This window comes from Arvicola amphibius, chromosome 11, assembly GCF_903992535.2.
Source record: "Arvicola amphibius chromosome 11, mArvAmp1.2, whole genome shotgun sequence".
Lineage (NCBI taxonomy): Eukaryota > Metazoa > Chordata > Mammalia > Rodentia > Cricetidae > Arvicola > Arvicola amphibius.
The window spans coordinates 68,319,521-68,344,355 of record NC_052057.2 but is presented as its reverse complement, the minus strand read 5'-3'; the positions used below and the strand labels follow the sequence as shown (position 1 = coordinate 68,344,355).

Sequence of the window (24,835 nt, the reverse complement as noted above, 5' to 3'; positions counted from 1 at the left end):
ATTTACATTACATTTACAGTCTCTGATACAGGCTTTCACCAGGGAAAAATAACCAATTTAGCGTTTTTGCTATAAACCAAAAGTACAATAAAATGTTACATGCAAGGCAGTTACCTGAGGAGAGTCAAAAGGATATCGACTACTAAACTTAAACAGAAGTTGAAACTTTTCTCCTTCATATAAGGTACCTGGTGCACCTTCCATGTCTACGATCCACCTAGGACAGGAAAAAGACAAACAGAAAGGGAACAAATTTAAAACTTAAAAAGGATTGGGGTAAAGGGAAAACTAGAGGTCACTGGGATGCCAGGCAATAGGCCAGAATAACCCGTGTGCATGTGCACTTTACCCAACAACTCTCACACTGCGCTTCTTTTTTAATTCATTATTGTTGTGTATATTATGTGTTTGAATAAACTTATTATTGTATGGGGGGACATGCACAACCACAGCATACATGTAGAAGACAGAAGACAGCTCTGTGGAAGTGATCCTTTCCTTCCACCTCTGTATGGGCTCCAGGGTTTGAATCTGGTAACTGATGACTCCCTTCTGCTTCACCACCTACCCAGGCTAGCTCTTGTTTCTGGTTGACCCGTGTGGGTGTGCTGCATGTGTGCTAGTGCCCATGGAGCCCAGGGCAACGGATCCCCTTGTGAGTCACCAGTGACATGAATGCTGGGACATAAACTAGGGAACTGTGAGAGCAACAGCCCTCTGAACTGCTGAGCTCTCTCCCCAACTCCAGAGTAGGTTTTCAACACTCTTCCCTAGCCTTTGGTGACACTTGGGATTAAAGAAATTAGGTCAAGGTCAGAGCTTGTAACCTGGGTCTGAAGCAAACTACAAATAAACCCCCACTTCCACGGGCTAATACCAGAGTCTATATTGTGTCCTTCCTTTTAGACCACACCATCTTATTTTCTTCCTACAGTAACTAACTAAACTGTTCTAGACAACATCAAGCTCATTAACTGCAATGCTCTCTGCGCCATTCCTTGCTCGCTCACTTTCAACGTTTTAATAAAGCAATACAGATCTGTGACATCTATTGTAAGCGTGTTTTTCATGTGTAACCATCAAGAACATAAACGTTTGTACGGATATCCTGTAACTATCGCTAGTCTTTAGAAGAGAAAATAGAAGGTAAAAATGGCAAAGACAATAGGGGAGAAGTTAGACTTGAACCAAAGTCAGTAAAAATGATTCTTTAATTATAGCTGTCACATGTAATTGTAGCTGGCCAAATTCTTTAACCTCATGCTTTCTCGGGCACAAAAATGTTATCTTAAATATAAGAAAACTGAGTTGAGGAAACATCTCAGCAGTAAAGCACTTGTGCATCGTGATCAAGAGATACTGGGTTTGATGCCCAGTACTGCCAGCCAGTATCACCCACCCACCCAGGAAAACAGGGAATACTATGGTAAGGGTCTACTCATGTCTTATATAGTATGGAACTAGGAATGTATAAAATAACAACATGGTCTGGGCTTAGTCTGTGAAAGAAATCTACTAAAGTACAGAAACCCTTAAAATATGAAAATTCATTTTCAGGATGCATGCTGAGTACCACAGGATACTGTTCAGAGAGCGAAATGACCCTACATATGTAGAAAACCTAGTGCATTTCTACCGTTAGAGCTAGTCCACAGTAAATTCAATACAACACAAAGCACCCGTGGGGGTACACAGTTCAGTGGCAGGGTCCTTGCAAAGCGTGTTAAATAGACCTGGGCTCGATATCCTGCCCCTCCCTCTCTTCTTCCCTCTCTCATTAAAAACAAAAACAAAACAAAAAAGAATACGTCATTCTCAGCTTCAAAATTCATTTTCTCCCACCCACCCACATCTCTACTCCCAAGAGTGATAATCCAAAGAGAGAGCTGACTGTGCACCTTCATTTTCTTTATGTAACAAATCTGAGGACTGACAAACCCAATTTACACACGACACGCAGAGCAGAGTCTTTAAATAACTGCAAAGCAAACATCATTAGTCATGCAACATCTGCATCAAATAGGTCAATGGCATGATTTCTAATATTGTGGGTGATACATTTTTAATCTTTACTATTTTAAAAAGCAATATATTCTTACTAAATTTAAAAAATAATGCCGGGCAGTGGTTGCTCACGCCTTTAATCCCAGGACTTGAGAGGCAGAGACAGAGGATCTCTGTGAGTTTGAGGCCAGTCTGGTAAACAGAGTGAGTTCCAGAACAGCTGGACTGTTTCATAGAGAAATCCTGACTTGAAAAGCCAAAATAGTAACAACAACAACAAAATAAAAAATTCGGGAATAAGCCACTGTTACATTTTGGGGGAATATTTTATTCTTATTATTTTATTTTGCAGTAGTACATTTTAAAAAGATTTATTTTTTTATTATTTATACAGTGTTCTGCCTGCACACAAGAAGGCACCAGATCTCACTTATAGATGGTTGTGAGCCACCATGTGGTTGCTGAGAATTGAACTCAGGACCTTTGGAAGAGCAGCCAGAGCTCTTAACAACTGAGCCATTTCTCTATCCTTATTATAGGTACATTTAAATTACACATTTTTCAGCTTTATTAATAGTTATTGTGCATGTGCACTACGTGTGGTTATGGGTATGCAGCCATGGTATGGGGTGATGGTCAGGGGACAACTTTGTGGAGCTGGTTCTCACCTTCACCTTCACATGAGTTCTGGAGACCAAACTCAGACTACCAGGCTTGTACAGCAAACACCTTTAGCATCTGAACCAGCTCACCAGCCCCAATCATAATATTGAACCATCAGCTAGTATCTAATCATAAGCAAGAGGTCTCAGAGTAAGAATGTAATGTAGAAGTAAACAGGCCTTTCTCCAGTGAGTCTCAACTCTTGAATTTCTGTAACTATTACTCTTTAAAAATGAATGGTTTGAATTTGATATTTTATACATATTCTGGCTTCTAATAAAAGAAATTGCTATCTATTCCATTCCAGAGGAAGCTGGGTTTTGTGGACTAAGACAAGCAGCATACAAATGTTGTTTTTATTTGGGGCATGACTTATTCTTTAGGCAGAGATCTCACCAGGTTGTCCAGAGTGATCCTGAACTCACGGGCTGATCCTCCTACCTCAGCCTCCTGAGGACTAGAGGTACCACTGCACCCAGCCAAAAAAGGTCTTCTACAGAATTTTCAAAGATAATTATGAATTATGACTATACAAAATTTCTACCTTACAAACTAACTACAAACAATAAAGTGATAGCATTTTAATGTGTCATCCTTCTCTAATGTTGACAAGTACAGTTTTCAACTCAGTCTTACAACCAGAGATACTTTAAAGAGTATGGTTTGTCCCAGGAAGCCCTCTTGGTATCTTTGTTCTGCAGCAGCACAGCAGGGGTGTTTTACTGGCTATGTCTGAAGCATGGTGTGCTGCAGTCTGAAGGGAGAGCACAGGCTCGGCACATAAAAAGTGGCTCACACCTGCCTATAAGACCAGCAGTCCAGAGACTACGGCTAGCCTGAGCCACAGCAGAAATAATAAATAAATAGATAGATAATAAGGAACATGAAAAACACACAAGGATTCTTTTAAGAAAAAAGAAAGCTTTATAAATTACACAACAGTAAGCCTATGATGACACAGTAAGGTTAAAAATGAATATTTATATAAATACATGGAATAAGATCTCTTTATTATATGTACTTAGTGGCATAACAGAATACAATGAAATATGAAAATAAGTTTTTAAAAAATGAGTGCATAGTTATACAGTGTAAGTAAGAAGACCTTTAATCCTCAAATACTCACTGTGTGATCGAGTTCTGAACGCTCTTTTCATTTAACGTCATCCCAGGAGGTGGGTCATTCTGCAAAGCCAACAGTTCTTTTTGTAGTCGTTTCTAGAAAATATCAATAGTATTTTATACTTTTATCATCTTTCCTCTACACAGTCTAAAATTGGTTATTAAATTTCTTTTCAGTGCTTGAACTTCTTTTTTTACAAAAAAAAAAAATCTTGAATCTCTACATAACTTCTATATTTAATTCTTAAACTATGGTCTGCCCTACAATTCATGGCCAGTGTCGGAGTCCCAATCCCACAATGCTGCTGTAAGCAGTTCTGAAGGGCAGTGGGTACCCATGATACAGCCCCTTCTTCACTGGGGGTACAGAACTTCAGCAGCGGGCTAAAGAGCTACTACTCAGAATGCTTCCTTTGCCGCTTTCAAATAACCCCAGTGCCCTGTAACTATGGCGATAGAGAAGCTTTCCCGGGAAATTATGAAAGTACCTTCTTACACAAAAGCCTTCTAAAAAACAATTTAGCCGGGCGGCGGTGGCGCACGCCTTTAATCCCAGCACTTGGGAGGCAGAGGCAGGCGGATCTCTGAGTTCGAGGCCAGCCTGGTCTACAAGAGCTAGTTCCAAGACAGGCTCTAGAAACTACAGGGAAACCCTGTCTCGAAAAACCAAAAAAAAAAAAAAAAAAAAAAAAAAAAACAATTTAAAGTCAACTCCTAACCTAATTCTGTAATCATCTTCTAAGCAGGGCCACCTGAACACGAGTCACTCTTTCAATGGCCGGGTCACAGTTCTCACTGGACACTGGGATAACATTTTGTAGACCAGACTCTAAATGGCTTTATGTTTTGCACTTTTTGCGTGTACAACCTCACCGCTTCCCCTTGTCACCAACAGACATGCCTTTCTGGTGTACAAGGACTGAACAGAAGCCACAGAACTGTCAGTGTATGGCGAGAGTACTCAATGGCCTGAAAGGCTCTGTGCTTAATCCTCAGCACTACAAAAACCAACTAATGCTATTAAAATTGTATGCAAGATTATAAAGATCCTTTCAAATCATGTTTTATTATTATTTTATTTGAGCTGGACCCCTAACTCTGGTCCTCTGGAAGATCAGCAAGCACACAAACTACTGAGCCATCTCTCCAGCCCCACACTGCTCATATAAGTGTCTGTGTGAGTGCACACATGTGGCAGTCAGAGGACAACTTGAGGGAGTCATTTCTCCTACCATGTGGGTTCCGGAGATGGAACTCAGGTTGTCAAGGCTTTGCGATTTACTCACTGAGCCATCGCTTAATTTCTAATTCTTTGATTTTTGTTTTTATTGTTTTATTTCATGTGTATAAATTTTTGCCTACATATATGTATGTATACCATATCATCGTGCATGCCCGGTACCCTCGGAAGTCAGAAGAGGGCATCCAGTATCCTGGCCCTGCAGTCAGAGATGCTTGTGAACCATCATGTTGGTACTGGGAACTGAAACAGGTCCTCTCCAAGAGCAACAAATGCTCTTCCCAGCTGAGCCATTCCCCAGTCCCTAATAGCTAATTCTTTGAGGGGAAAAAAAAAAAGAATATCTGTTTATAATTCGAATGAATTTTCTGCTTTAAAAATGGTCTCTCAAGCGAGCCGGGCGGTGGCTCAGCGTTTAAGGCGCTCGCGTGAGTGAGTGCATGTGTTCCCGAGTTCGAATCCCGTGTCATTCTGTCACGGAGCGGTTCCGTGTGTTGTGTGTGTCCATGTGCTGCTTGTGCGAACTGTGTCCCACGCTATCTTGTGGGGGAAAAAAGTTTAAAAAAATGGTCTCTCAGTCTATCTAGTGTAGTGACACACTCCATTTCAGAGCTCAGGAACCTGAGGCAGGATTAGAAATTTGCAGTCAGCCTGGATGACATAGTGAAATACTACCTTGAAGGGGGAAGGGGGCGCCAAAGAGGGACAGAGGGCAAGTTAGAGGGAATGGGAGAGGGAGAGAAAGAAAGAGCTCCAAATAAGGGGACCCTCCCTGGAGGATCTCAGAGAAGCCTTACTTCAGTGGCCACATTCTGAGGAGCAGTGCTGTGTAAGTCCTCCATCTGGAGGGCTTTACCAACAGAAAAGATGCTATGGCCTAACCAGTCCTGCCCCGTGCCCATTCAAACATAAACTCATAGGGATAACACAAATTTGAAAACACTAAGTGCAGCCCTAGCATAATCAGGAAAGTCGACTAACCGATAAATATAAATACTAAGATTTTCAAGTATTGGTTGTCAAAAATAAAGGCAGAACTCTTTCTGAAGCCTAACACTGTACCCCCTCAACATGCTTACTAGGTGTACCTGTTTCTAGCAATAATCATTGCTGTGGTCTTAGTGAGGTTCATAGACCCATCTGAGTCACTCTGACAGCCTGACGTTCTTATTTTCCTCTGAGTTTGAAATCACCATGTTTACTGCTATTGATTTGTGAAGTCTGGGGAAATTACAAACACTCCATTTTCAGCAAACTAAAAGCACAGGCAGGTCTACATCTACCACATCTTGTGTAACGGTGTTAAAAGACTACATTTTTATCACAGTAACACGTCTTTGCTCTTTAGTTTCTGATCACTTTTCTCAATGTATGTACTTAGGCACTAGCTTGACATTCTTGCTGTTTCACATAGCAGGATGTCGGGTCCTTCAATAACTTAGAGGTATTTAACATGAAAATACTCCTTGGAAAACTGAAGACTGCATGAAGAAAAACATTCCCACTATCAAACCATGCAGTTTATATCACAATTTAAAAAGATCTTTCATTTCTAAAGTGGCTCCATTTTTACATTAATTCATGTTTCTAAAGATTCACTTGTTATTAATGTTTACATCTGTCGCTGTGTGTATACCTGTAGGATTCCCTGAAGCTGCAGTTACAAGCCCCTATGAGCGGGTGCTGGATCTAATCTCTGGGCCTCGGAAAGATCAGCTAGTGCTCTTTTTTCTTAAAGAGAACTTTTATACTTCTTAAAAAGATTTATTTATGTATTTCATATATAGAGATCCTTTGTCTGCATGCACATCTGTATACCAGAAGAGGGTATCAGACAGTTGTGAGCTGCCATGTGGATTCTGAGAATTGAACTCAGAACCTTTGGAAGAGCAGTGAGTGCTCTTAACCACCAAGCCATCTCTCCAACCCCACATTAATTCATTTTTGTATGTACCAACATATGTTAAATCTAAAGCACAAAACCAGAACAGAGTAGTAAGTCCTTAGTTGACACTGGCAACAATACAATAAAGCTGACAAAACCCCTTTGCGTAATTTCAAAGGGGGAAGCTGACAACAAGTATGTAATAACAAAGCAAAGTATTCTGTATGGTGTATAAAAATGGAACAAATTAAAGGAATAGGTAGGCTTTATGTCTTTCAAAGTTTTATCTCAAATTGAAACCTTGAAAAGATGTTTTTTGTTATTATAGTTGTTTTTTATTATAGTTGGGAAACTATTTTAAAGAGTAGAAATTCTCAAAAAAAATTAAAAAAAAAGAGTAGAAATTCTCACTGAAGGTAAAGAGAAATACAAACAAGAAAAAGGAAGACATTCAAAATGAAGGACTAGCTGGGTGTGGTGGCTTATGTTAATCTCAGCAACTGGGAGGCAGATCTCTGTGAGTCTAAAGCCAGTTTGGTCTACACTGCTAGTTCCAATCCAGCCAAGGGCTGAAGCGATAGCTCAATGGATAAGAGCCTAGCTGCTCTTCTGGAGGTCCTGAGTTCAATTCCCAACAACCACATGATGGTTCACAAACCATCTATAGTGAGATCCGATGCCCTCTGTGGCATAAGGCCATACATGCAAACAGAGTATTCATACATAAAATAAATTATCTTTAAAAAAAAAAAGCATGTAACACTGGTTGCTAGTGTAAATGTGTAGATTGAAAGACTAGCAGTATGTGTGGCTCAGTAGCAGAATGTTTACCTACTATTAGTGAGGTCCTGAGTTCAACCCCCAGAACTAACAATATTACCAAGGTGACCAACACTGTTTTCTCCTAGTTCATCTAACTGACAATTGAAGGCAGAAAGCAAACCATAGAACATGATATGAGGAGAAAAAGAATCCTCAATACATTACACTAACAGCCATATTCATATCCCCAGGCCTCTCATTTTTTGAGACAATTTTTCATGTAGTCCAGGCTGACCTGGAACTTGTTACGGAGCCAAGGATGACCTTGAGCACTGGACTGCCTTCATGCCTTTACACGGAGGAGCATGCCACCAGGCCCAGTTGTAACCCCAGGCATATTATTAAGAATTCATAGTATTAAGAATTGATTTTAAGAGGCTGGAGAGATGGCTCAACGGTTAGGAACACTGGTTGTTCTTCCAGAGGACCCAGGTTCAATTCCCAGCACCCACATGGCAGCTCATAACTGGCTATAACTCCACTTCCAGGAGATCCCATGGCCTTTCTGGCCTCTTCCAGCACCAGACACGCATATGGTACACAGACAAACATGCAGTCAAACACCCGTACAAATAATATAATAAATAAAAGGAAAATAAGTTTAAAAAACGAACTGATTTTAAATACTAAAAAATTATTTTTGGCAAAAGCAATGAAATAATTTTACCTTATTTTAGCATAAAGCAAAACTCAACACAAATGAACCAACTTCTCTCCACTAAATTCTGAGTACACCTTCTACAGACTTAATTTTTAACAGTTATTGTTATGTTTTCCTCTTTAAGGAGAGGGAGAGCCTGCACCAACAGTTTCCATTCTTAAAACTAGCACTTCCTACATTAAAGTGAGAAGTCTGCCGACTGAAGCTCTCTGAGAGCCCAGAGCATGGTGTGGACGGTCAGCCCAACACTCACTTTCACTACGGCAGGAGGACCAGCCTATGCTACGACTATTCAAAGACAGGGGTGAGGTTAAATGCTTCTCCATGCCCAAAAGGAACAGCAGAAAACTGCTACACACTGAAAGCCAAAGGCATAAATGTGTCAAAGGATAAACTGGCTTCCATTTCCAGTACCCTGGGTAAAAACGTAATGTAGTATTAAAAATAACTTATGGCCAGGCATGGTAGTACACATTTACGGTTCCAGACCTTGGGATACCTCCCAAGGGCAAGAGGATCAGGGGGTTCAACCATACAGTGAGTTCTAGGCTAGCCTGAGCTACACAAGCTGGAGACATGGCTTAGCAGTTAGGATTGGTTACTTTTCCAGAGGACCAGAGTTTGGTACCTAGCATTCCTGTTGGGCAGCTCACAACTACCTTTAACTCCAGCTCCAAGGGATCTGAAGTCTCCTCTGGCCTCCCCAGGCACCTGCATACACATAGCAGACACAAACATATATACATGAATTTTAAAAAAGAAGAACCCAAATTAAAATAAATACCTTATATAGGTAACGGTGCACACCTTTAATCCAGCACTCTGAGGAGGCAGAAGCAATCAGGTCTCTGAGTTTGAAACCAGCCTAGTCATGTTCCAGGACAGCCAGGGCTACACAGAAAGACCCTGCCTCAAACAAATAGGGGCTGGAGAGATGGCTCAGAGGTTAAAAGCACTGGCTGCTCTTTCAGAGGACCAGAAGTTCCATTCCCAGCATCCATGTGACAGCTGACAACTGTCCGTGACTCCAGTTCCAAGGGACCCAATGCCCTCTTCTGGACTTCTCAGGCAATGGACACAATTGGGGAACAGACGTATAAGCAGGCAAAACACCAAGACAGAAAATAAATAAGTCTTTTTAAAAAGAAGAAAAAGAATTACCTAAGGCGCCAAAAGCAACTCCAAAACAAATGCCAGGGCAACTGAATCATAATCTGGGGACTTGTAAATTTCCCAGCTGACTTAAAATGAGGCCAAAGTTGAAAACAGCTGGTTTGAATTGTGTGGGCCAACTTGGAAAACCAAACCAAACCCAACAAACACCAGAGAAAGTCACTGAACTACTGGAGAAAGTAGAAACAAGGAATTTGGATGTAGCAGCGCAGATCTTACCAGCTTCAATCTGGCTTACACTGCCCACTCAAAGATGGACTGAAACCTAAAGAACAGTCAATTTGCAGTATTCGCGGTACTCGGTTTCTTAGCAAACACTGAATCCGTGAACACAGATCTCAGGATAGAGGGAACAGTTTCCTGTATGATTCTCATCACATTCTCATCAGTTAACCACAAGTAAACCTCACTTTTGTGTGTTTCTCTTTAAAGATCCCTTATTGGACTGAAAATACAATTCATCAGTTGGGCACTTGCCGAGCATGCATGAGGCCCTATACTCATCCCCAGCCCACACAGCATAAACAAATACATCAGTGTAGCTTATTCACTACACATTGTTAACCCACAGCACATCACTCTAATTCCCGCTTCAGAGAACCTTATCCGACGCCCATGACAGCACCATGAACTCGGGACCCCAAACAGCACTTCAGTACTATGCTTGCAGCTAATTTTAAACAAAAAGCACAAAAATGCAAAACACGGCACCAAATGGACCCCAGAAAGGATACTTGCCTGCAGTCAGCAGAACACTGCCTCGTCTGACCTTCAGTGTGTGCTCAGGGGAACACACACCATTTTGCAAATGAATTTGCAAAAGAGTTGATTTAGGGTTTCAGACAAATTTAAACAAGTAAGTAAATTCAAATACAGAATCTGCAATAATGAGGACCCAGCACCATTCCCTCTTCCAAAGTCCAGTACCTAACTTTCTAACAAATCTTCCTTAATTTAGTACAAAGTAAGCTTAATTTCTGTATTTTATTTCCACAACTGAAAAAAAATTCTTATGGAGTCATTCATAAAATGTAGGTACAGTTTAAAGAAAAGATAGATTTATACCTGGAACAGTCGACCTCTAAGATGTTTGTCCCGCGGCATTTTAAGTCTAATGCCAGTGTACCTTTTTTTTTAATTATACTAAAGCCTGACGAGAAACAAATGAAGTCTCAGTAATCGTATGCTAGGATTAAATGTTTTAGCAGGGCTATGATATAAATTCTCATCTGCAGTCAGCTCCCGTTACCAGCTTGATACCATCAAACCCAATGGGCTTTCAATCTGCACATATTCCATTTCAAAAGGACAATAAGCTGGCACTAAACACTACATACATCGTACACCATATTCAAAAGGAGTTTTAAATTAATCACAGACTAATGTATGAGTTACAATTCTAGTGCTCAGAAAATCCAGATGTAGCCAGGGATGGTGGTACTCTCTCTAGTCCCAGAACGTGTGAGGCAGAGGCAGGCTGACCTGTGAGTTTAAGGCCAGCCTGGTCTACATGTGTTGAACATGCACAAACTCTTGCAGGGCTGGAGTGCAGCTCAGTGGCTAAGAGTGCTTCTTAAAGACTCTGGTTTGGGTGCTAAGTACCATATCAAGTGACTCACAAGGCCTGTAACTCCAGCTCCAATGGATCCAACATGCATTCTTCAGGCCTCCAGCACACACACACACACACACACACACACACACACACACACACACCATTAAAAATAAAGTTCAGGGTGGTGGCCCATGCCTTTTATCCTGGCAGTTCTACTTTTTTGGTTTTTCGAGACAGAATTTCTCTGTGTATCCTTGACTGGCCTGAACCCACTCTGTAGACCAGACTAGCCTCAAATTGCCTGGTTTTAATCAACCAGCACTTCTTTATTTTTTTTCCTTTTTTCCAAGACAGGGTTTCTCTGTAGCTTTGGAGCCTGTCCTGGAACTAGCTCTTGTAGACTAGGCTGGTCTTGAACTCACAAAGATCCGCCTGCCTCTGCCTCCCAAGTGCTGGGATTAAAGGCTTGCGCCACTATTGCCCGGCTACCAGCACTTCTAAAAGAGGAAAGTAGATCTCTGTGAGTGTTAGGCAAGCTTGGTCTACACAGCAAGTTCCAGTCAGCCAGGGCTACAGAGAAAGACCCTGTCTCAAAAAAATAAGTAAATAATTTAATAAATCCTCTTATGACTTGACAATTGAGACAATTTCTTAAATGGAAAATGGATTTGAACAGATACTTCTTCAAAGAAATCATCCAAATGGGCAATAAATATAAGATGCTCAACATCATTAATCATTGATAAATATAAATTTAAAGATCATAATGAAAGCTGGGTGATGGTGACATACACCTTTAAATTTCAGCACTCAGGAGGCAGAGACAGGTGAGTCTCTGTGAGTTCAAGGCCAGCCTGGTCTACAAAGTAAGTTCCAAGACAGCTAGTGCTGTTATACAAAGAAATTCTGTCAACCCCCCACCCCAAAAAACCCCAAAACTATACATATGTATGTATGTATATATAATCTTTCAGTATCCAAGGATTCCATATTAGAAGGTTCCACGTCTTCAGATTTAGTCAACTTTAGATCCAAAACATCTGGGGGGAAGCCAGGTGTGAGGAGGTGAAAGAGGAGTCAGGAGAGCTGGCTGGCCCGGTACACAGCGAGTTCAAAGCCAGTCTGGGCTAGAGTGAGACTTGGGGAAGGAAGGTCAGGGGCTAAAACTGTACTGAACATATTTCTGTAATTATTCAAGAAAAAACATAGTATACTGTCATATACCATTATATTGTATTAAGCTGAAATAATCAAAAGATGGTTTTAAGTATACAGAGATAGGTCTCAGCAGCTGGGAAGCTGAGTCAGGGAGACAGAAAGTTTGAAGCCAGTTTAATCTATCATGTTCATAAAACACTCGCACATTTACACACACACAAATCTGCACACAGTATATAAAAATGTTATTTCAATTTACATAAGGATTTGATCAACCAAGAATTTTGGTAGCCTGAATTGTGGACCTATCCCCAAATAGACACCAAGGGACAACTGTATTAGGTCGTCTTACAATTGTGTGGCATACAATGCCTAAACCTTGGAATCTCTGAAATATCTTCTTATATGTTAATGGTATAAAGAGTTAACTGGAGGTACGAGCTATCCTGAGAAGGAAGACTAATTAACAAAGAATCCAACTGAAGAAATTACAGGGTTGGAACTTTGAGGGACCATCATCCCAAACCATAGGAAAAGGCTTAAAGGGAGAGGTGATGATCATCAGGACCAATGACTACATCAATCATGCCCCACTAACAAAACCTCGAAAGTCCATAAGAGGATAGGTATGTAGCCCAGTTGCTAACTGCTTGCCCAGCAAACATGAAAACCTGCATCCAAACCCCACACTACACAAAGGGGAGCATCCCCGCAAACTCTGATACGCTCAGGAGACAGACAGGAGGACCGGAAGGTCAGGCTCATGTTCAACTACATAGAAGGTTGACACTCTGCTGGTATGCATGAGACCCTGTCTCAAGGCGGAAAAGTGTCGAAGAGCTGGGTTTGGAGAGCTTCTGGATTGTGCAAGAACTCATCTGCATTCCAACTCCAAGGAACAGACTCCAAAGCTCAGAACCCTTAGGAATCTCACTGTGTATCAACTCATCTGGCACTTCATTTGTATCCTTTGAAAATACCATCATTGCTGAGTATGCGGCCAATGAACGCCTTTGCTCGCAGCACTCTGGAGACAGGGGCTGTGAGAGTTCTGTGAGTTCAAGTCCAGCCTGGCCTATGTAGAGTTCCAGGATGGCCAGACTACATAGAGAGATCCTGTCTCAAAACAAAACAAAACAAAACAAAAAGAAGAAAGAAAAAGAAAAAAGAAAGGAAAAAGGAAAAAATAAAAATACCATCACAGTCAGGTGTGATCCCTTATGTCTGTAATAATGGTACCCAAAATGCTAAGAGTCAAATAAAGTCAAAAATTCCTTATACTGCACAACCAATTGTGTACCCTGTCTTGGCGTACTATGAGCCAATGCAGGAATATTACAGAAAGTGTGGGGAGTGGTTCAGCTGAGACTCTTCAGTTTGGAGGCTAGTCAGACAGAATTTGGGAGTAACTGAGACTATGCTCATAAGTATCTAAGTAGGGCGTCTTGAAGGACCTGGACTAACTCTGGTCAGTATATGAACTAGACTGAACTGTAGAGCATCCAGCTGGTATAAGATAAATGATTTATGAGAGAAAATGAAGTCAGAAATATCAAGTGTTATGAGTACAGAACATTAAGAAAAGTTTTCTATAGACTAGAAAGTTAAACTAGAACTCTACTCCTCAATATACATCTGAAACAAATTAAAATATGCAAGAACACAAAAAATGCAGCACTGTTTTCACAATACGGAAATAATCTGAATTATCAACTGATGAATGGAAACAGGAAACAAAATCAACTTGACAAATGGATAAACAAAGGGAACCCTTACTGCTCTCTGGACAGGAGAAGGAGGGAGAGTGGAGGAGGGAGGGGGTAAATGGGAGGCGGGGAGGAGGCGGAAATTTTTTACTAAATAAAAAAAATGCCTTAAAACCATAAAATAGAGTATTTGCCCCACCCCCCGTGAGAATACTACTAAGATATTCACCACAGATAAACTCAAAGCTTGCAAAGCTTATGGAGTCAGCCAGAACCCTAAGAACTGCAAAGAGAGTAGGGGGACCAGAAACACGGGAGTCACTGCAAAAAGCAGGTTTCTTTTGGGGTTGATGAAAGCATGAGAAACTATTCATGGCGGTGGGTATATCAGAAGCCTTGCAATATACACTTTATAACAATTGAATTATTCTAAAATTAACTAATATTGGAGAGGGCAGAGCTACAAACAGAATAAGCGTCTTGTACTAGGCAGAAGCTGACCACTGACCTAGCACCCAGCCCATTACTTCAAATGAAAGGAAGAAGTTGGCTCTTACAACTGGCATAGAAGGCTTGTAATCTTACTTGGCCAAATCTCAAATTATGAAGACAATTGGCTGAGAATACACACTAACTGGAATCCATCCTTCTGCCCTCCTCCCTTGTGATGTGGAAACAGAGTCCTCATGTGACACAATCTGCTTTCCCTACTGACAGTCAAAGACCAGAAGTCAAAAGGACGAACAAAACAAAGCCCTTGCAAGAGAGTGAAAATATGGAGGCCTAGCGTATCACAGTTAAAACTCCCAAGCAACTCAGAACGTTCATGACATGCAATAATCTTCAATCTTATCAAATATGACTATTTATCATCCCTATTTTATGCTTAGTGGAAAAAATGTTATATAGCTATTAAAGTGCAAAACTAGAATCAAATCCAGTCTTCTAGATTCTAAAAGATGTGGTTATTCATTCATTCAACATTTTCAGAGGGCATCCTATACACCACCCATCAAAACTCCTGAAGAGGAAATGAGCTACTTAGTTTCCAATAAAATCATCATTCTGAAGGACTTAGCAACGTGGGAATTACTAGTGTGGGGGAGAACCGCTATCTGTACTGGGTAGTCAGAGAAAGTTTCGCTGAAAAAATCCACCTAAAGATCTGAACGGGGACAGGGAACAAAGGCCTGAAGTGAGCACAGCAGGAACCAATACAGCATAGGGACCTGAGTATCTGGGAGAGGTTACGGGATGCTTCTCAGCCTCCCTAATGCTGCAACCTGGTAATACAGTTCCTCGTGTTGTGGAACCAACCATAAGATTATTTTGTTGCTACTTCATAACCATAATTTTGCTACTGTTATGAATCGTAATGTAAATATCTGATATACAGGATATCTGATATGCGACCCCCTCCCCCAAAACAGGTCACAGCTCATGGGCTGAGAATCACTGCCTTAGTCCTGTCACAGTCTGAACAAGAGAAGGAAGCCACAGTCAGGCTGTGACTGAAGTGGCTATTTGTCTTTTGCTGAGTGTCTAATGGGTGGGAAAGAAGGCTGTAAGGGTCCAAGGATGAAGCAGGAAAATCATCAGTGAAACTGCTAATCCAGAGAGGAATGGTGCTGATGTAATGTACAGACAGCTCCATTTCTGGATCTCTTTTGCAGGTAGAACTGACAGAATCTGCAGATGGTCTGATGATGGAGCAGGACGAATCTACAGTTCCCAGTTCAGAAGTATGAACAATGAAAAACCACAGTTGGGGAAGAGAATTCAAAAAGGCAACTTTACAGCTGGAGGTCAGGGTACATGCCTGTAATCCCAGCACTTGGAGGATTACAAAATTACAGCCACTCTGTGCTACGTGATCAGGAGACCCTGTTTCAAAACCAAATAAAACAAAAGCACTTTTACATATGTTCACCTCTACTGCTCTTCTTCTTATCCACTACACTGCATGCTGCTGTTTGTATAACACGGGTTCTCGGGTAGCAAGACAACACTTCATTCTGGAGCCTCAGATTCCAGACCCCATGTTCGTTATTCCTAACATCTCAGAGGCATGGAGTATTTCTTTGTGATCAAAAACTATCAAGTGAGAAAACTTTTAAAACGCCCAAAAACACAAGTCTTTTGCTGATATTAATCATGAGCGGATACCAATTACAGAGTGTAAATGAAGGTTTCTCTCCCACCTGCCAGTTCCCAAATAATCACTCAGAGGTTTAATATTAACTATAAACGCTTGGTCGATGGCTCAGGCTTATAGCTAGCTCTTACATTTAAATTAACCCATTTCTATTCATCTATGTAATGCCATGTGGCCATGGCATGACCTCATTTTCTACATGTCTTGCTTCCCAGCAGCTGGCTGGCATCTCCCAGATTCTGCCCTTCTCCTGTATCTCTGCTAGGATTTCCCATCTGGCTCTCTCCTGTCTTGCCATAGACCAAAGAAGTTTTATTTATTAACCAATGAGAACAACATAGATTCACAGACTGATCCCTCAGTAATAGAATGATGCAGTAGATGTTATCAAACATGCGATGTTTAGGTAAATATAAACAAAAGTGCATCATCTGAAAGATGCCCAATCACACTTTTATTCTCCTTGATAAAGAAGTGTCTTTAAAGAGTAAAGCCATTACAATTTTCTCAGTACGCAGCTAATATACATGTAATGTGATCCATAAAGTACTTTTATTAAGAATGTTAAGGAATATTTCTCCCCCCACCCACTCCCTTTTTAGACAGGGTCTCACTATGAAGCCCTCCCTGGCTGTCCTCAAACTGGCTATGTAGACCAGAACTCACAGAGAGAGATCTGCCTGTCCCTGTCTCCTGGGTGCTGGGGATTAAAAGTGTGTACTACCACACCAGTTTCCTTTCAATTTCTTAACAATAGAGGTTATAAATCACTGTGCTGTTAGTACTTGTTCCTTCTCTTTGTGAATGTGGAGGATGGAACCCAGAGCCTCAAGTACACTAGACAAACGTGCTGCTGCTGGGCAGTGAACCCCTAGCTCATCTGCTTAACTCTTGACTGAAAAGCTAACTAATAGTGCCAATAACTTCTCAGCAACGCCAAACTTCATGAAATCTCCATTACCTTCAAATGTACAGCATCACTACATTCCAGTCCTTGGTTTCCGATCTTTTCAACTACTTAGCTATTACTATAAAATTTTGAAGAGGTCACTTCCCCAAATAAGCAGCTTACAAAAACTGCTAAGTCATAATAAAAGTTACCTGACTTTTACAAAACTGTAGTTAAGAATTCAGAAGAAAAAACACAGAAGTACTTAGAATAAGTTTTACAAACACATAAAAGACAACAAACAACTTTTTAGACTAATGTTCATCTAAAATTTAAAGTGTTCCTGTGTAGCTATTCACCCTTGCCACTAAAAAAAAAACTGTTTAACAGATTTACCCAAAGTAGAATTAACTAAAGCAGCATTTGCTATTCATGAATGCTTGAAGCAGCAAGTGATGGACAAAACTTTATTATACTTACAAGTTTGTCCACACTTAAAAGATAAAAGTACTTTTGCCTGCATTCATGGGGAAGTAACTTCAAGGGTTAAAAATCTACATATTTTCATGACAAATATACAAGAGATCCCTTAAAGCCTAAGTGATAAAAATAAAAAGGGCAGGATTACCATCGTTTTATGCTTTTAATCACTTATGTTTATCATCTACACGGCACCTCAGCTCTACACTATGCAGATTTAGTCCCCTGGCACTTGCTCTGACGCGGCTGGAGAACCCAGAGAACCTCAGACATCAGAATTCAAGTTCCCCGATAGTCAACAAGCTTCAGAAAACAAGATGACAATCTTCCAATTTCTGATTATGCTAAAATCTTAATCATGACATCCACAAATAGCAAGGTAGCATCTAATTGTCAAGGCAACCAGACAACTACGGCAATACTGTAGGAGGCCATATGCTACCTCTCCCAATCACTATAGCCAATAACTCGAACAAAGTGCTATGAACTATCCAAGGTAAGATACAGCTCAGAGACAGAGGATGAAAACGCTGGGCTGTCGGTGCTGGTGCACACCCTTCATTCCAGCACTTGGGAAGCAAAGACAGAAAGATCTGTGAGCTCTGCCCTATATAACCAGTCCTAAGACAGCCATGGCTACATGGTAAGACCCTGTCACAGAAAGAAAAGGTGGGGGGGAGGGAAGAAAGGAGGGAGAGGGAGACAGAGAGAGAGACAGAGAGAGAGCAGAGAGCAGAGAGAGAGAGAGAGAGAGAGAACACAAGGGGGTCCACAAATAATAACCATCCTTGTAATTTCATTATTTAGAGTTGACAAACATCAGCTACTATGTGCTAAACTCCTCAGACTATAGACTTTAAGGGGTCAAATTAGGAAAACATACCAGATAAATTTTAGTAACTTGCCTTACCTACTCAGTCACCTTGCCCCAGTCAGGTTAAAAAAAATGTTGTTGTTGAGACAAGGTCTCACTAAGTAAGTCTGCCTGATCTGGAACTCGCTCTGTGGACCAGACTGGCCTCTAGCTCACGGAGATCCGCCTGACTCTGCCTCCCAAGTGCTGAGGTTAAAGGTTTGCTCCACCACGGCCAGCTTCAATCAGGTCAAGTTTAAAACATCTATTTTAAAACGAATCTGAACAAAATGGCTAAATTTGTAAAACATGTCTGAAAGTCTAAGTATTTCACCAGGCAATGGAGATATACACCTTTAATCCCAGCATTTGGAAGGCAGAGTCAGGTGGATTTCTGTGAGTTAGAGGTCAGCTTGGTCTACAGAGCTAGCTTCAGTACAGGAAAAAAAAAAAAAAAAAAAAAAAAAAAAGCATGAGTTCGTAGGCCTGGAGAGGCTCCACAGTTGAGCACCTGTTGCTCTTCCAGACGACCTGGGACCCAGTCCCAGCATCCACATTATGGCTCACAATTGTAGCTCCAATTCCAAAGGATCTAATGCCCTCTTCTGGCTTCTTCAGGCACCAGGTACACAGATATACGTTAGGCAAAACACCCATATGCATAAAAATTAATACATCTAGCCGGGCGGTGGTGGCGCACGCCTTTAATCCCAGCACTCCGGAGGCAGAGGCAGGCGGATCTCTGAGTTCGAGGCCAGCCTGGTCTACAAGAGCTAGTTCCAGGACAGGCTCCAAAGCCACAGAGAAACCCTGTCTCAAAAAACCAAAAAAAAAAAAAATTAATACATCTATCTAAAGAATTTTTTAAAGAGTTCTTAAAATATTATCTTGCAATTTCCCTTGGTGACTGCTGACTTTATTTTTAAAAGAACTAGGCAGGGAAGCACAATGGGAAGCCTGCACCGAGGTGTGAAAGACACGGACAGAGCTGTGACTTTAGCAACAGCAGCTTCCCACAGGATATGGCACAAGGAAGAGCTTGCCTCCCTGAGGGTTCAAGCGCAGCTCCCTGGCGAGGTGCTACAGACTCCAACACCATCTACCTTAGTGTACTAAAACAACCTGTGTGTAGGAACAAAGCAGAGAAGCACTGACAGAACACTTGACAGCCGTGTCAGGCAGAAGGGAACGCGCCTGTAGTCCTAGCACTCAGGAGACCCACGCAGGAAGATCTCCAACCTGATGTCAGCCTGGGCTACATAGCAAAAATGAAGATAAAACACATAAAAGCAAGCTGGGCAGTGGTGGTGCACACCTTTAATCCCAGCACTTGTGGGGCGGAGGCAGGCGGATCTCTGTGAGTTCAAGGCCAGCCTGATCTACAGAGTTTCAGGACAGCCAAACCAAAATAAATAAATAAATAAAAATAAAAGCAATTATAACATCAGCTTTAAATTTCATATCCTCTAGTAAAAAACTGAAAGACTGCCCTAAGTTGATTTTATAGTAAATAAAAATTATTTCATTGCTATCAAGTGATCAAATCCCACATTACGTGTACAGTGTGGCACGTTTTTAAAGTAGAGCTCTGATTACAATTTAAGTAATCTCTTCTTCAGCAATAATAACCCCCCTGTAGTAAGATATGGAAATCTAATCATAGATAAAAATATTTGCCGAGTTAATGAGCACATTTGATCATCTAGTTATAATGTTATGTTTAAATTACATTATTTTGAAAAGACCTAACTTCTGCTGTGAGAATGGTCAGGAAATAAACTTTACAGAAATAAAAACCACAGCAAAGTGTCCTTCAAAGAGTCTGCTATAGGGTGGAGAGATGGCTCAGTAGTTAAGAGCGAGAGCTACTCTTGCAGAGGACCCTGGTTTGGTTCCCAGCACCCACATCAGGCAACTCGCAAGCACCCATCATACTTCCAGCTTTCTGATCCAGTCGATCAGAAAGGTCCTACACGGGCACCTGCGCTCACATGCACACACCCACACACAGACACACAATAAAAATAAACCTTAGTCAAAATGCTATTTCCCCAAAAAATAAAATTATCATATACTTTGAAATGCAAACAAAAGGTCAAGATTTAACAGTAATGAAAACTGAAAGGATCGGTCCTCCATGCTAATCAGAAAACAAAGGAATGAAAGCCTGGTGCTAGAGTCTAAGGTGGTGGCTGAGGCTCAGAACCGGCATAAAAAGCGCATCCCCACTGCTTTAGACACAGAGTAAATACCAAAAATATCAATTCCTCTTAGAAACAAGCCTGCTTTGTTCCAAATACTTTACGTGTAAGAGCTAACCAACTCTCCTGCCAAAGCCAAAAACAATCCCAAGTGTGGTGAATTTTAATCTTTATTTTTAGTCTTAAATGAGCTCATCTTTGAGGTCATAACAAACAATGTCTTAATACAGATAAAAATGTTAAAGCAATCATATAGCCCATCTGCCGTCCAACTGGTGCGCCACAGTTCCTTTTTTGGCCTCAAATGACGAAACTTCTCTAACGTCTCTGGGGAGAGTGTCAAGTATAACGTTTCCTGAAATTGTTCTTGTTTTTGCTGCACCATTTCGTGACATCTCTTCAACTAGAAATGTTACTTGCAGTTTTTATTGTTCTGCAGGAGAGGCCAGAGAGACAGGCAAAGGCAGAGAGTATTGTAGGAAAGCAGGTTGAAGGATACCGTGGAAGGGGGAAAATGCCAAGAACGAAAAATATTTCCAGCACAGAGAAGCGCCAACAACGAGATCTTGCTTATTCTTCTAGAAACAAAAGCCAAGAATTCTTCTAAGGAGAATGTGGTTTCTCTCTTTACTCTAGAGGATGTTAAAACTCCAAAGGGCGTTCTGCCCACACTCTACAAGAGTTCTGCCCTTCTTACTGCTTTAACACCTCTAGCCCTGGCTGTAAATTAAACGCCAGCTATAGATAATGCAATCTCTAGAAACTACAATTGTGGTTGCCATCTTTGCCTGAAAAAAAAAATCTTTCCTTGGATCTGGAAGGGGGAAAAAGGAGTATATTAAGTTGGAAGGCAAGAAAACCGCCATCAAGTCACATTGATGGGACCTGGGTTAACAGGCACCTTCCACCAAACTAAGGTTTTAAAGGTCTGGGGAAGAAGGGCAAAGGAGCCACGGCCTTACCGAGTCCTCAAGGGTGGGGCATCCTAAGGGGGAAAAATTTATTAAGAGAGCGAGTTTCTCCCGAGGCCGAGGAGCAGGCCCACGAGCTCGCACCCTGGGTGGCACAGGACGCCGGGGACACGGGCGAAGGGCGGCTTCGAAGGAGACATGGGCTGCCGGGGAATGTCCCGGAGTACGGGCTGACAGGAGGAGGCACCCACGGGGCACAGGATGAAGATCGAAGAAGAGCAGGCAGGAGCCGGGCGATCCGAAGCTGCGCGTGGGAGGCCGGGCAGAGGCCCCGGAGCGCCGTGGGCAAGCGGCCGTCCTCGGCGAGGCGCTCGCCGGCTGCCCCACGCTCTGCCCCTCTCGGGCTGCCTGGACTTCCGCAGGCGACGGCGGCGGGCACAGCTGTTTCCACCCCGCCGGGGGAGCGCAGGGGGAGGGGGGTGGAAAGCATCTCCCCGGCGGCCGGGGAGCCAAGCCGTGGCCGTCCTCGCGCGGGGCGCGGAGCGGAGCCCCGACCGCGGAGCGCACGCCGAACTTCGCCCTTTCTTCCCCGCAGCCGCCTTTATGCCACAACTTCGCGGCCGCGACTGTCCGCGGCTACCGACCGACACCCCCGCTCCGCTCACCGACCAGTGATCCCCGACGCCCCCGGGGTCAGGGAAGGCCGCCCGGAGCCGGCCCCGAAGCCCCGGACGCCGCCCCCGCGCCGACGCTCTCCCGGTCTCGGCGGCCCCCACGCCCGCCCCGCTGCAGCAGCTCCGCTCACCTGCATTGACGCCATGATGAAACCATCCCCCCAAGGCCAGCGAGGCCAGAGACGCAGGAGGAGGAGCCGCCGTGCTCGCGTCACGCCGCGGGGGCCCAACATCCCGGGCACGGGGGTGGAGTCGCCGATGGGAAGGGGTCCGCGCGTCCGATTGGCTGGCGCGCGGGCGCCCGGGGGCGGGGAGGGGCGTGGCAGGGCAGGGCGTGGCAGGCGCCTTGGGTACCTCGCAACCCAGCCAGTTTACACACTGACCGGCTCTCGGGGCTGGCTCTAACCCCAACAGTACGCCGAGGTCACGAAGTGTCAACATCCGCGGGGTTTGGGGTCCCTTTTTTTATTTGGTCTCATTCTGTTTTCCCAGATACAGGTGTAAGATTTATAGTTGGTTTTCTTTTGTTTTGTTTAATCCCCCTTCGTACGTCTTTTCTATACCTACGCGTTTTCACTCCTTCTGAGCCAGATAAAACTTCGCCTGGGGATGCTTTTTCGTCTTTGCAGACTTGGGAGACTTTTCCTAATTTGGGGGGTGGGGGTGGGGATGGAGGAACAGAGAGTCACAAGTTTCCTTATGGGACGGAATGAAAACTGAGAAGTAGGGCAACTGGATTTTTAGTGTTGGAACGTGTTGGGAAGGGAAGGAGAAAGAATAATGTTTTCTTTTGTGTCTAACACCCTTACCCATTCTTCTAAATTGTAAACTCCGTGTGTAAAATAGTAGTCGTTGTTACATCAGCCTAACTTTGATTAGCAATTTGACTCTAGTCGCGAATTCTCAAGACAGCTGTAGCTCACCTTACAGTGCCCTTAAAACTTGTGTCCTGCCTCCATTTCTCTTCAGCCTATTTTGGGTGGGCAGGTTCATGATCTGCCAGCCTATGAATGAGTTTGGGCAGGAAACGCTGAGCATACAGAATTTATTCTAGGAATGCACCAGTTCTGCCAATTTTTATCAGAAGTCACATTTTTAAAGCTCTTCCGGAACCGAAGATGTCATTGGACTTATGAGGGGAAAATGGAAGGCAAAAGCTTGCACCTCGTGTCCTATCTCTGAAAGAATCAAGGAGGCTGACATGTTGAGTAGATGACTTTTGCTTTACCCGAATGAAAGTTTAAATCTTTATTTTTATTGACTTGCCTTCTTTTTTAGACATTTCTCTATGATATAAATATGACACTGTAGAATATCTCTCTTCACACTTAAGATAGATCACGATGTTCTCTGGGAACATCCGTAAGGAAGTGTGTTCAAAAAAGGAAAAGATCTTTAAAATATGCCAGTTATTCTATGGCATAATATTCAACACAGTTTATTTTCACCACAGAGGAACCTTTTTTGGTATTCTTCCCTCTCTAAGACTTCACTCTGTTGCCAGAAATGGGCTTTTTCCTTTGCTATGTGAAATGTGATTGTGAGGGAGTTTGCGTGACTTGGAAATCAAGAATCAGCCAAGCATCTGTTGAGTTGTGCTGTCACCATTACAACGTGGAATAAAGCCTACGTGGCCCAGGGGAAGGGCTAAGCTTATAGGAAAGGTGAAGTCTTCAGAGATCTTTGTCCCCGTGACCTCGGGTTGTAATTTATCAGCTAACATTCATTTTGTTTAAAAGCTGATTTCTTCCTAAAGGTGTAAGTGACAAAAGATGATCCCACAGCTGGGTGGTGGCACACGCCTGTAATCCTAGCACCCGGGAGACAGAGGCAGGAGGATCTGTGAATTCAAAACCAGCCTGGTCTACAGAGTGAGTTCCTGGACAGCCAGGGCTACATAGAGAAACCCTGTCTGGAAAAACCAAAAGGAAAAAAAAAAGACTCTACAAACAAAGCATTATGACCTCATCAGAGCAAATAGCCTGCTAGGTAAGATACTCAGAAGGAAGAAAGGTGGTCACAGGAATTTTGGTGTCACTTACAGTAGAACTAACGTCCAGCCTCAGCTCCATGTGTGTTCAAAGGACCTTCACAGCAGGCAAAAAAAAAAAAAAAAGTCAGTATTAGTCACATCCTAGGACCCTCTAAGTGGTTTATGATTATCTGTCATCTTTATTCTTTCATAAATACATAATAGAGGGCTGGGATGGATAGTTTGTTGGGAAAGCCTTGCTTAACATGCAGGAGACCCGGATTTGATATACCAGCACTGAAAGCAAAAAAAGCCGAAAGTATGCAATAGGATGCTCCTGACATACTTGGTAGCCAAGAATGTGACTTTCAGGTGGCGTAGAGGCATAGTTTATCTTCACTGAGTATAAAGTGTTTTCTAAATCCATTGACTGCCCATTATTTGATAAAGATGCTTGTATTTCTTCTCAGACTGTGGCTTATTAGTAGATAGACAATAAATTGTCGGGTAATACCAAAAGGGGGAGAGGAAGTGAATTTTTAACTATGGGATTGGAATTGACACAACCACATTGGAAATGGCTCAGTAATAATGAAGGCAAAGTTACAGAATCTTTTAAAAAGCAGTATTTACAATAAAACGTACCAAATGCAATATGTTAATTCCACTTGGATAGTGAGTCAAACAAATTGTAAAATGCATCTTTGAGAC

The 24,835-nt window shown here is 42.4% G+C and overlaps 1 protein-coding gene across 1 annotated transcript in view; it reads right to left on the bottom strand.

The window, feature by feature from the left end:
- Ube2w (ubiquitin conjugating enzyme E2 W) overlaps positions 1-22,338 on the bottom strand; it is a 50,924-nt gene extending 28,586 nt beyond the window's left edge. The window contains exons 1-3 of the mRNA XM_038347775.2: positions 22,284-22,338; positions 3,794-3,885; positions 115-217 (exon numbers count right to left, since the gene is read on the bottom strand). Coding sequence (XP_038203703.1) covers positions 115-217; positions 3,794-3,885; positions 22,284-22,298 — 210 coding nt within the window. The 5' untranslated portion in view covers positions 22,299-22,338. The remainder of the gene's footprint in view (positions 1-114; positions 218-3,793; positions 3,886-22,283) is intronic.
- Between the last annotated feature and the right edge of the window lie 2,497 nt (positions 22,339-24,835).